Source organism: Phalaenopsis equestris, unplaced genomic scaffold (genome assembly GCF_001263595.1).
Source record: "Phalaenopsis equestris unplaced genomic scaffold, ASM126359v1 Scaffold000094, whole genome shotgun sequence".
Taxonomy (NCBI): Eukaryota; Viridiplantae; Streptophyta; class Magnoliopsida; order Asparagales; family Orchidaceae; genus Phalaenopsis; species Phalaenopsis equestris.
Window position 1 is genome coordinate 5324340 of NW_018164536.1, and position 12656 is coordinate 5336995.

General features: G+C 35.9%; 1 protein-coding gene across 1 annotated transcript; it reads right to left on the reverse strand.

Annotated features, from left to right (window-relative positions):
• Positions 1-9169: 9169 nt before the first annotated feature.
• On the reverse strand, positions 9170-12140 carry LOC110020218 (uncharacterized aarF domain-containing protein kinase At1g79600, chloroplastic; the record flags this gene model as incomplete). Its single annotated transcript, XM_020718246.1, is given in 4 exon segments — positions 9170-9536; positions 10557-10743; positions 10877-11432; positions 11802-12140. Coding segments are annotated over 4 exon segments (1449 nt in total), but the record flags the coding sequence as incomplete, so codon positions are not given.
• Positions 12141-12656: the final 516 nt, after the last annotated feature.

Here is a 12656-nt window from a genome sequence, read left to right on the forward strand (position 1 = left end):
AAAATGAAAATAAAACTAATTAAGGAGTTTCCAAAGTTATCTCTCAATTCAATCTTCCACGATAGGTAGGTGGTTGGCCAGCCCACCCCAGGAAGCAGCCAATTTCTTCCTGATTTTCCACACTCCTCTTGAGCTAGATCATAGATATTGTAGAGACCAAGCGTGGTATTGAACTCTGAGAAGGAACGTAAAGAAAGAGCTTTGGTGAAGACATCAACTACTATTTGGTGTGTCAGGATGTAGCTTAATTGTATAATTCCATCATTAACATTTTTCAGACATGAAGTGTCTATCAACTTCAATATGCTTGATCCTATCATTATGCACAAGATTTTGGGCAATACTGATAGTTGTGTAACTCTCACAAAACATATGTATAGACCTATTGGAGGTGCACCCCAATTCCCTTAATAATTTTTAATCTAGATCTCTTCACATATTTCTAAGGCGAGTGTCATATAATTTGATTATGCACTGCTTCTAGAAACAACAGTTTGTTTCTCACTTCTCCATGTAACCAGATTTCTTCATAAATAGGAGTTGTAACCTGTAGTTGACCTTCATTCAATGAGTTATCCAACCCAACATATATCATTGTAGACTTCTATCTTATTATTTCTGATTTTCTCAAATTAATCCATAATCAAGAGTCTTCTTGAGAAATCTCATAATCTTGTACACCATCTTCAAATGCTCTTTATGTGGGTTATTCTTGTGTTGGCTAACAACACTGACAGAGCATACAATATCTGGCCTAGTATATGATAGATATATGAGTTTCCCTACCAATTTATTGTATCTTTCTTTATTCATAGATATGTTTTCTTCTCCCCTATTAGACTTCTTGTTGGGTTCCATTAAAGTGTCAGCAAGTTTAAATCCATTCATGTATGTTTTCTTTAGTAAATCTACAATGTATTTTCTCTGTGATATAACAAGGCCTTTATTTAACTTAGCTACCTCCATACCTAGAAAATATCTCAGGTTTCCTAGGTCCTCGATTTCAAACCCAGTGGCATGCACTTTTTTTTATTTCAAGAATTCCTTTTCCATTATCACCAGTAAGAATCATATCATCCACATATACGATCACTGCAGTAATCTTAATTCTATGAATGTGTTTTGTGAATAAAATATGATCATCTTGACTTTAAGAATATTTATTAGATTTCATAATTTTAGCAAACATTTCAAATTACGCCCTTGGTGGTTGCTTAAACCCATAGAGACTTTTTAAGTTTGCATACTAGGTGTTTGTTGAAATATTTCTCAAGCCCTGGTGGTATCCCATATACAGTTCTTCCAGATCCCCATTCAAGAAGATATTTTTTTATATCAAGTTGATGCAGTCCCAATTCATTATTAACTGCTACTGAAATAAGAACTCTAATTGTTTTCAGTTTAGCAACTGGTGTGAAGGTTTCTGTTAAAATCCGACATCAAAATCAACAGGCCTTTTCATATAAATTAGGGCAAGCACAAATATTCTCTTCAATAATCCAAACTACTCAATAAGAATACAAAAAAAACAGTTGCAATTCAAGAGAAGGTGATCTCTCCCAATTCTGACAATTCGAGAGATAGGATTTCTCCCAAATCCTAAACCTAAGACTTGAAACTCAATAATCTCATGCCTTAACTAAAATCTAAACCTAATAAGCCCATTTATACCCAACACAATGATAATAAAAAACTAAGTTGCCCTTAAGCATACAAAAGATAAAATTATCGTTAGGCTAAGCACCAGCATAACAATAATCCTCCATTCAAAAGACATTTTATCCTCTCAAGGTGGGAAAAAAGTGAGTGTTCCTCATCCTCCACCACAGTTGTGTCTCTGTTTCTACTTCCTCTGTCTTCCCGTCATGCATTATGAGAACTTGTAATTTTCGATCATTGCAACTATGTCTTGGGTTAAACTTCTCATCACACCGAAAAAATAACCCCTTGATTAGCTACTCCAGAAACACTATCTTTGTAAGGCGCATGAGTGTCATTCTCAATCGAGGCCCAGTATTACTGTCCTGTGCAGCCTCCGTCTGGACTTCCATTATTTGAGCTTTTGGTATCGTCATGGTTGTAACGATTCGATACGGCGCCACATTTATGCTACTCATGTTGGCCTTCTTCGTCTAGTTTTTGTCCTCCATCATCTGGGCTAGCTCCATCATCTCCCTCAATTCCAGCGGTCTCAATAGTCAGAATGTTGCCCATATATTGGGATTTAGGCTCTTCATGAAATTTCCCTCTAATACTAATTCAGAAATCTCTCTCAACCGTCCTAACAATAATTCGAATATCTCTTTATATATGACAGTGCCCTCCTGAGTCAAGGTGTAGAAATGCTCGTGTAGATCTCCTTCTCGAATGACTCGGAAATGCTCCAACAAAGAATCCTTAAATTCATCTCATGAACGAATCAGGTATCAAGTCTCCCTCTACTAAAACCAGGTTAGATCTTCCTCCTCCAAACATCACCCTGCAAAAATGAGTTTTTCCTCCCCATCTAACACATTCACAGCAAAGTAACGCTCTGCCCGATGCAACAACCCATGTGTGTCTTTCCCTTAAAAATCGGCATCTTCAACTTCCTAACCCTAACATTTCCACCCCGACTTCCTCTCCCTACGTTATTTTCCCCCATGTATCGAGGATAAATCTACCTCCCTCAATCATAGTCATATCTAATCCCTGCTTCTCCCCATTCCTCTTCATGTTCATTCCTACATATTGCATACTTTCTTCTCCATGTTTTAAAACAACCACCTCCACAAATCTCTAATCTAACCCCAATTGGAGTCCTGTGAAGATGTACTTGAATGGGGACGCTTTCCTCTTGATATTCCCCTCATCTGATCTCTTTCTCTTTATATTTAGTCAATGAATCTCTGATCAACCCTTGAGTAAGGTTTGCAAATTAAATCATCGATGGAGCCTTTGATTGCATTTCAATAGCATCCTCAGCATCTCCTCTAAGCTCTCGAATCGGTTGTCAATGGGGAAAAAATCATTTTTCTATGTCAGATTTAAGTTTTCACTTCTTCCTCCAGTTTCTTCTCCAAATCACCTATTTTCTTTGTTATCATTATTCCCAGAAAAATTTCCAATCACAAAGACAACGAAAATTTTGTGCACTGAAATCCCGTCATTATCTCGACTGACTGGCACGGTTCGGTCAGGAATCACGACACATGTTGCGATCCCATCTACTTCCGCAAATCACGACAATATCACTCAGTTTAAATTAGAAGATAGTTGAAGAACTATATGCAATGATCTGATCGGCTCACGATAAGTCGCAACTGTATGGCACGAATGTAAGACACGACCACGCCAGCTCCCCAGCAAGCTCAACTCATATCAAGTCGTGATTAAAGCTTATGGGTCTCTATTTGTTGTGATCCCCAGTGCTTCCCGTTAGCGGGGTCTTAGAGCATTGTACGTCATGAACCACAACAAGCTAAACTCGTGACTGTATCACGCTAATCCCTTCGTTGGCTCCCCCTAGGCGATCCAATCTCTATGTGATGCAATTCTTCACGTCGACTCTGATATCGCAGGGTTCGATCACTAAGAGTGTTGAACTCCCAAAATCCTCGCTTGGATATCAATTTGTTATGATCTGGCGTCACAATCAACAAGTGAATACAAATCGAGAAAACACCTACAAATTGAGAGGTAGAAGATCTCATAAATTAGGGCAAACATAAATATTTTCTTCAATAATCAAAAAAGCTAAACAAGAATACAAAGATAAATACCTACAAATCGAGAGGTAGAAGAACTTTCTCGATTCCTATAATTTCAAAGATAGTATCTCTCCAAAATCCTAAACCTAAGGCCCACAACTCAATAATCTCATGCCCCAACCTAACCTTAAACATATTAAGTCTTTTTATATCCAACAACAACAATAATAAAAGATTACGATGCCCTTAAGCGTATAAAATATAAAATTATCATTAAATTATGCACTAATGTAACAGTCTCCTAGGTCTGTGTAAAACCTTTTTCAATAAGTCTGGATTTAAATATCTAAATACCCTCCATCATCTTTTTATTTGATATTGAGCATGCCCATTTGCATCCAACTAAGTCTTTATGTGAGATAGTTTAGAAAAAATTCATTTGCTATCATGCTTAAATCTTTGAATCTTCGTTTTAACTGCTTTCCTCCATTCAAGATTTTCAAGTGTCTCATAAATGTATTTAAGAATCTGCATACTATCAAGGTTAGATGCAAACGCTCTATAGGTTGAGGATAACTTCTTATACATTGCATACTCCTAAATTAGATATCTTGTACAACTCTTCTCGTCGTCAACATCTCAGAAAAGAAAGGTGATAACTCATGAAAACTGTTGATATTCAAAATTCAGCGGAAAACTTTTATTGATATGAAAGAGAGTATAAATAACGCTTACATAAATCTTAAAATAGGAAAAACAATAAAAAAATAGTAAATGAAAGATATAACATCGAATATATCTAATTAATTAATTCATGTTAATTGTTTGGGGATAAAGGAAACAACATAAAATAGAAAAGCCTAAAATAAAAAAAGAAATAAATATAATCCAAGTAATTAATTTATTCCTCAGAACTTCTTATTTTCTAATATAACTTCTACCGCCCCCCCCCCCCTAAAGTTGAAACATGGTTGAAAATCATGTTCAACTTGAATTTAAAAACATTAAACAATGAATGAGAAAAATCCTGTGAAGTAAAACTTGAAGTCTTCATCTCGTACTGCAGTTGTCTTAGATTGCAATTCCTGTAGTGTTTGTTAGTAGGCCGAAGGTTTTTATTGGTAAAGCTACAGGGTAGTTATCGGGGAAGTAAACAACCTGTAGAAAAAAGTTGATTTCTATTTGATTGTTATCAGATGTTGCAGTTCCTACAATGTTTGGAGGTAGACAGTAGCTTCCTAATGTTGAGAGAAACTTTGCAGAAAAGTAAACAACCTGCAGAAAAAACTGATTTCTAGTTGACTACGATTGTCTTTGACTTTAGTTCCTGTAATGTTGTAGTTAGGCGGAAGGCTTCTATAGATAATACTGCAGTGAAGTTCGCAGCAAAGTAGAAAAACTCCAAAAAAACTGCAAGGTATGACCTGCAGAAAAAAAAGAAAGCTCCGGAGGAGGACCTGTTGCAGGAAAAAAGTTTCAGAGGACCTACTGCGAGATAAAAGCTTTGGAAGATGTTCAGCTGCAGGGAAAAGCTCCGAAAAAAAGTCTGTTGCAGGGAAAAACTTCAGAAGAGGGTCTGTTGCTACGGAAAAAAACTCCAGAACGGGGTGGCTATAGGGAAAAGCTTCGGAGGAGGGTCTGCTGCGTAAATAAGCTCCGAAGGAGGGCCTGTTGTGGAGAAAGGAAAAAAGTTATGGAGGTAGGCCTTCGGCAGGAAAAAGCTTCAGAGAAGAATCTGTTGCACGAAAAAAACTCTAAAGGAAGGACTGACTCACAATGTTGACTTGAAGGTAAAGTGTTGTCATCATCTCATGATTGCTCCGTCTCAGTAATCGAACACCAAACTTGTTCAAAAAAAATTCGGTTCCTTTCATAGTTTAAAAGAAGATGACAGACATCAAAGTCAGATAACCACCCAACTCTTCATCATCGACAAGGCCAAATGGGCTTAGGTGAAATTAAAAATTCCTTCAGAGATTCTTATACAGCAAAGTTGAGACCGACATATGGAATAACTCCTATGACAGATGGAAGCCAACCGATGAGTGTCCAAGAAAAGACCCTAAACCGGCGATTTATAGAAGCAGTCTCCACTTTGTGATGCGATGATGACGAAGACCAAAGGGTGAGAAGGAATAATGAATATGGCGGAGATGAGCCGAAGAGCGGGGAATAAGAAGTTTTTGGTGGCAGGAGATCTTCTTTTCCTCCGTCAAGTACTCTAAGAATTTTTTCAAGGCTCAGATATTCTATTGAATTTCAAAATTCAGCGGAATATTTTTTTAATGATATGAAAAGAGGTATAAATGACCCTTGCATGAATCCTAGAATAAAAAAGACAATACAAAAAAATAACATGAATAAAAGATAAAACACCTAATATTTTCAATTAATCAATTCATATTAATTGTTTAAAGATAAAAAAAATAAAAAAATAGGAAGCTAAATTAGGAAAGAAAATAAATCCAATACAAAAATAATAATTTATTCCCCATAACTTATCACAGAAATAAATTATTTTTTAATATAATTTCTAACAAGTACTAAACTCCTCGCAAGAAATTTTAGGTAAAATTGGAGTCGTTTTCGTTAAACTAGTTCTATCATTGCTAGTTGTCTTTCATATGCTCGTGATTTTTTCTTTTTCTTTGTGTACACATGAAGTTCTTTATTATAGATTTCAGGTTGGATTAGTTGGATGTCCTTAACAAGCGTAGGAGGGTTAGGTGGAATAGTAGGAAGAGGAGTCGGTTGGGTTGCTGTATAGGTGTCGTCAAGTGCATCCCAAAATTAATGTTTATTTGCACTCTCCCTCTAAATATCATATTTGTGATAGTATGATTGATTTTTAAAAAACATGAAATCCATGGAGTTGTAGCACTTTTGGTAACATGAGAGGAACACTTATACCCCTTTCTGTTGGAGACATACAAAAAAAAAAATACACTTGATAGATTTAGGTTCAAGTTTGAAGTGAGTTGAGAAATGAACCATCAAAATATGAAGCGGTATTTTAAAGTTAAGTATCTACTTAGACATTCGGATGATAATATACATTGCAATAAGGACTCCTTCCCCAAAAAATATTTTAAAACTTGATGATAAATCATAATTGAGATGGATAATTTAATGAGATGTTTGTTCTTTCTCTCAGCTATCCATTTTATTTTGAGATATCAATACATGAACTCACGTGGATGGTTCTAATTTTTGAAAGATAAGACCCAATGATGAAGTTAAAATATTCATTTTCATTATCAATTTTGAGGATCAGAAATTAAATTTGAATCATGTCATGGAAGGATTGAAAATTTTGGGTTGTTTCAAATTTCTCATACATTAGGAAAACCCAAATAGTTCTATTAAGATCATCAATAAATGAGACAAAAAATCTGGCCCGCTTAGGGTTTTCACTTTTGAGGGTCCCTAAATATCGCTATAAATAATGAAAAAAAAACTGTGAGGGTTTGTATTGAATCGTGAAATAATCATTTCTAGTGTGTTTGCAACATAATTGAAATAGTGATAACCCGATCTATAATGTCATAATATGACCAGATTTTCAACAGACGGCGACTCAATAGACTCAGAAATTTGAGGTAAAAGTAGGGGGAAGCACTCATGTGTTTAAAGAAAGGTTTTTTTTTAGCAAGTGTAATTGATGCATTTCAGTACTGTCAATCAACTTCCTCGATTCCACCACCTAGAATTCACAAAAGTTTGCAAAGAATTTAGTTAGATATTTTATATCATGAGTAAGTATACTAATAGAAATCAAATTGTAGTCCAAAAGTGAAACATAAAAAATAAAGGAAAGAGCAATATCCTAATAGAGTTTCACATCTATTTTCCAATTATTTTTTAGCGTGATCCATCTGCAGAACTGGCTGATGTAGATGTAGAAGCCCCATGATAGTTTACTATCAATGTCTCTGATCATATGATCAGTAGCTCTTGAATCTATTATCCAAGTTCTAAATCTCTTATTATTGGCGAGATGGGATAAGGATATATTACATTGGTGTGTCACGAGGTGCGGTTGGTGTGCTATTTTGAATTACCTTCTAGGAGATTTTCCTGTACTTCAAGTTGTTCCTTGGTGAATGGTTCATAACTAACCTCTGGAGTTGAGTTTGACGTCTTCATCCCGTACTTAGTCATAAACTCTATGCATAGTGAGTTTGACGTCTTCATCCCGTACTTAGTCATAAACCCTATGCATAGTTAGGGATGTTGTGTTAGCAGGTTGGTTGCTGTTGTTGTAGGATGTTGGCTGCTGCTGCTGTAGACTCAGCTGCAAGTTGCAGAAAACTGCAAGAGGATTCCAATGAAGAAGGGCCTGCAACAGAAGAATTTCGACTGCATGGAGAAGTTTCTACATCAGAAGAATACAAAGGAAGACTTGCATTAAGAGCTCTGACTGCGAAATGATCTGGTGAGCTCCAACAAGTCGGCTAAGAAGTTTCGACGACTGTTGAAGGAATTCCTGCGGAAAGAGGAGTCAAATATAAGATAGCAGCAGCCTATAGGGAGAGATCCGACAGGGATGCCTACAAGGAAAGCTGAAGGGAAGAGCCTAGCTTCCGACAGGGAAAAATTCAAATGCCTGAAGAGTAGATGAGGACAAGGAAAAATCCGAAAGAGCCTGCAGGAAAAAATCCAAGTTTCGGATGAGGAGAATCCAGTGGAGCAGGCATCAAACTTCAAACTTATGGCCTGCAGGGAAAGACTAACGCATGTATACATGGAAAGGATCCTAACGAGCCTGTCGTTGAACTGCTCCACATGCGAGAACAAAGGAGGCGATCGTGGCAACAAGAAAGATCAGGACAAGCATGTTGTTGAACTGCTCCACACACGAGAACAAAGATCTGCAACAATAAGATCCCTTAGGGAGACACCTGCAGGGAGCCGAAATCCTGCAAGGAACTCTCAGGGAACAAGAGTCGAGGCCACGAAGGGCCTACAGGCTGAATGGTGGTTGCAAGGAGGATTCTAGCATTGGTGGGCTGTTGGAGAGGCTCCGACGGCTGAAATAAGATTTAGGGAATGCTCCCTACCTCTAATACCATATAGAATATAGGTATGGAAAGACAAGTAAGGTACATATATATAGGGAAACCAATCCCTCCTAATTTACGAACATACCAAATATATCTAATCTAAATTTGGAAAGGAAATAATTATGAGATAAAAATAACAAAAACATAAATATGAAGAGAAGAAAACTAATTGACGAGTTTTCAAAGTTATCTCCCAATTCAATCTTTCATGATAGATAGTAGTTGGCCGCCCACCCAAAGAAGCAGTCAGTTACGTCTTGATTTCCACAGTATGCAAATGCCCCAAAAAGTTATTTGTTAACTAGAAAGAACAACTTTATAACACTTGAGAAAAGATAATTTCAAAAATGTTGAAGATATTCACTAATAGAAGGCATTTGATGATAAAATGGAATAGTCGTATTTATCACAAAGTACCTGTAGAATTGGTTCAAGAATGCTTGGATCAAAATTATTTGAGGATCTCAAGAGGCTCCATATTCTGAAAACCCTATCACGAAGTTCAAGGATTCTTTCACGTTCACCATCATTGAGATTCAGAGGTCCATTTGTATTACCACTGGAAATTAAACTCCTCATAGGTTGTGGAATTGAATTGAATGCATCTATCATCGAGCCAAACACGATAGCTTCAGTAACATAAACAGACTCTTTGACAACCAAAACTCGCAATTCTTCGCCTTCGGGATCTAATAGGAGTTTCAGGACCGGCTGCAAAGCATCACTAGCAGTGAAATCCTTATCTTTGCTCCCCTGAACCAGAAGATTTTCAAGTCTATTCCACCTATATATAAGATATGCGTACATTAAAGACAAAAAAAGAGATAATGATGAATAAAATTCAACTGAATATTTTAAGTAGGATATTAATATGGATGGCTAGTGTATGAAATCAACTGGCTCAGTTCAAACCAATTGAAATCAATCAAACTAAAAAAACTTATGGTTAATTCATTTTCACCAACAGTGGACTTTTATAAATCGCAACTTGGCACTAGAGACAAGTTGCAAATCTAAACCAGCCTAGATTCCAAAATCCAGTTCAAGAATCCAAAATCGGGACCAATTTGAATAAATAAAGTTGGACAATTGTTCAGGTTTGTTCAATTTTATAGAAGCACAAACCAAACCAAAATTGCCATGCCAAAATTCACCAAAAATTGTCTGGAAACAAAATGAAATTTTTTTTCAAAATGGAGATTTACATACCTACCACTCAATTCCTATTTATTTTCATATCTAACATGCAAAATTCAATTTTTAATACAAACCACCTTACCTGTGCATGAAAATGTGTATTTCACTTTTTAAAAGTTATAACAGTGTTATTTTTTGGTTTGAATGAAAGATTTGGGTGGTATAAATCTAAAAGGCAAAGTTTAAGTGTTAGATATGTAAATGCATGGGAATTTTTTATCGGTATCTTTGTAAATGCCCCCATTTCAAAATTAAACCAAAGCAATCATGGTTTTTGATTTGTCTGATTAATGCACGCCCATTATGATTTCCAATAGGTCGCTGGTTAAGGGCCACCAGAAATTATATATATTTTTATAGGTCCAAACGGGATAGAGAAATTACAACATGCTAAAAGCAAATTGAAGTAATTGTTTTTGCACTCATTTAATGATTGCTGGATATTGTTCTTAGGGAACTGGCTCAAAAAAAAAACATTCCCTTAAGATAAATGGAGGTTAACAGTTTTTTTACGCATCAAACCCTTGTCGGACAGTGGCCGGAGCTCTATGCACTAGGCAAGTGTTCAATGTAATTGGCACGTTAACGCGGTAGTTTTAGTACTTACCTGAATCTTCCATCTTTGAATAGCAACTCAATTAGGGCGTCTCTGAGGTAAGGATTTGGATCAGTAAGAAGCCTTTTAGCAAAATATGGATATGAAGCAGCAATGACCTTAAAATTAGGATCAGCATAAAGAGCTAGACCTTCAAGCACTGTAAGTGATCTCAATATTAATGCATAGTAAGCTGGAACTGCAAGAGGAAAACATAAAACACAATCTCATGTCATTATTTAACGAAGTATGAGATCAAAAAAACGAAATAATATAAGTTACAAATATCAGATTTTGAGATCTAATGCAAAATACATTGAGAAGAAACTCACCATTGAATGGATAATCATATAAAACAGCACCCAAGCCGTCAACAAGGGTTTTGAAATTGAGTTCGCTAACAGTAGCATTAAGAACATCATCAAAAAAGTTTCTAAGAGCCGGCACAATGGGAGAAACATCGACATCAGGAGATAGAAAATCCAATTCATAGTAATCTCGAGCCATGGCTTCGTAGTCTCGATTAACCAAGTGAACAACATGACCAATGATAGCATATCTAGCTTGTTCTGGCGTCTCACTCATCATCCCAAAATCAAGGAAAGCGAGTTTTCCCTCTGGAGTTGCTAGAAGATTGCCAGGATGAGGATCTGCATGAAAGTAGCCATATTCAAGCAGTTGTCTTAGGCTACATTGAATACCTGTATTCACCAACTCCAATAGCTTCAAACCCTGTTTCTCAATGGCTTCCTGTTGGTTAAGTTTGATGCCATCTACCCATTCCATTGTCAGAACCTTTGTACTTGTGTAATCCCAAAAGATATCTGGTACTAACACATCTGCCTTGTCAGCATATAGCTTTTTAAATCTCCGAGCATTTTTGCCTTCCTGCACAGGAACTTATAAATAAAAGCCTGAAAAATTAAAAAAGTAATGTTTCACTAAACCAAATAGTGAAAATTTTCAGAAATTAAAAAAAGGTGAATTAACTTTTTAATTGAAAATGAGAGAAGTGTCAAAATAGTCCCTTACTCTTTGTAGGAGAGCATTTTTAAAGTCTATAAAAATGTTAATTTAGCCATAAACTGTTTTAATGAGAGCAAAATTAATCCAACTTGCAGACTATTTCAGCCAATTTCCAAAGAGTTAGGAATAATGTGGCGCCTCTATAGATTATGGGACTTAAATAAGCTCACATAAATAATAAGGGAACTATTTTGACACTTGATATATTTAAGAGGCGAGTGATTTTGGAACCTGCACATAATTGAGCTCTTGGTATACTCTTCGAGCAAATTCATCAATTAGAGCCACAACATCGGTTGTGATGAAGTCAACATACTTATTAATGAGGAAGCCCAGGCCTCTTAAAAGGTAGAAATCCAGTCCAATGACTTCTTCGATACCAGGTCGCTGAACCTTCACGGCAACAAGCTCGCCTGACAGCCTTAGTTGGGCTTTGTAAACCTGGCCTAAACTAGCAGCAGCTATTGGAGATGGAGATAATGATGAATAGATGGAGTCAAGAGGTAAACCCAGCTCTCTCTCAATGCAAGCAAATGCTTCAGCATTTGGAAAAGTCGGTAGGGCATCCTGCTCAAAAAAAGAAAATACTAAGGTTAGGAGCTACTTAGGATCACTTTTATCTTTTATTTTTATTTTGTTTTATTTATATTTCTATTTGGAGCAAAATATGTTTTGCTTATTTGATTATGATATCATTGTTTTTAAAAATATTGAAATCACCTAAAAGGCTATATTGAGTGTTTTCAAAAACATGTTAATTTGGTTTAGAAATAAAAATTAAGAACATGTACAAAATACACTAAACAAACATATTTTAAAAACAAATAAATAAAATAAAATAAAAAATAATCCCATGTGATCCCTAAGAATTTAATTGTAAGAAGTAGGAAGACATTATACCCCTGTAAAAGCTGCATACTGATAATCAATATCCCGCTTAACTTCCAAAAATGGATGTTTGATAAGTATTATGTTTTGATTTCTAATAAAGAAGATGAATTTTTAAGAGTAGAAATCCTAGTAGCTTGTAAAGTGTAAAAATTTTAAAAAAAAATCCAATATCAGAACATAGTCCAAGGGAAGCGC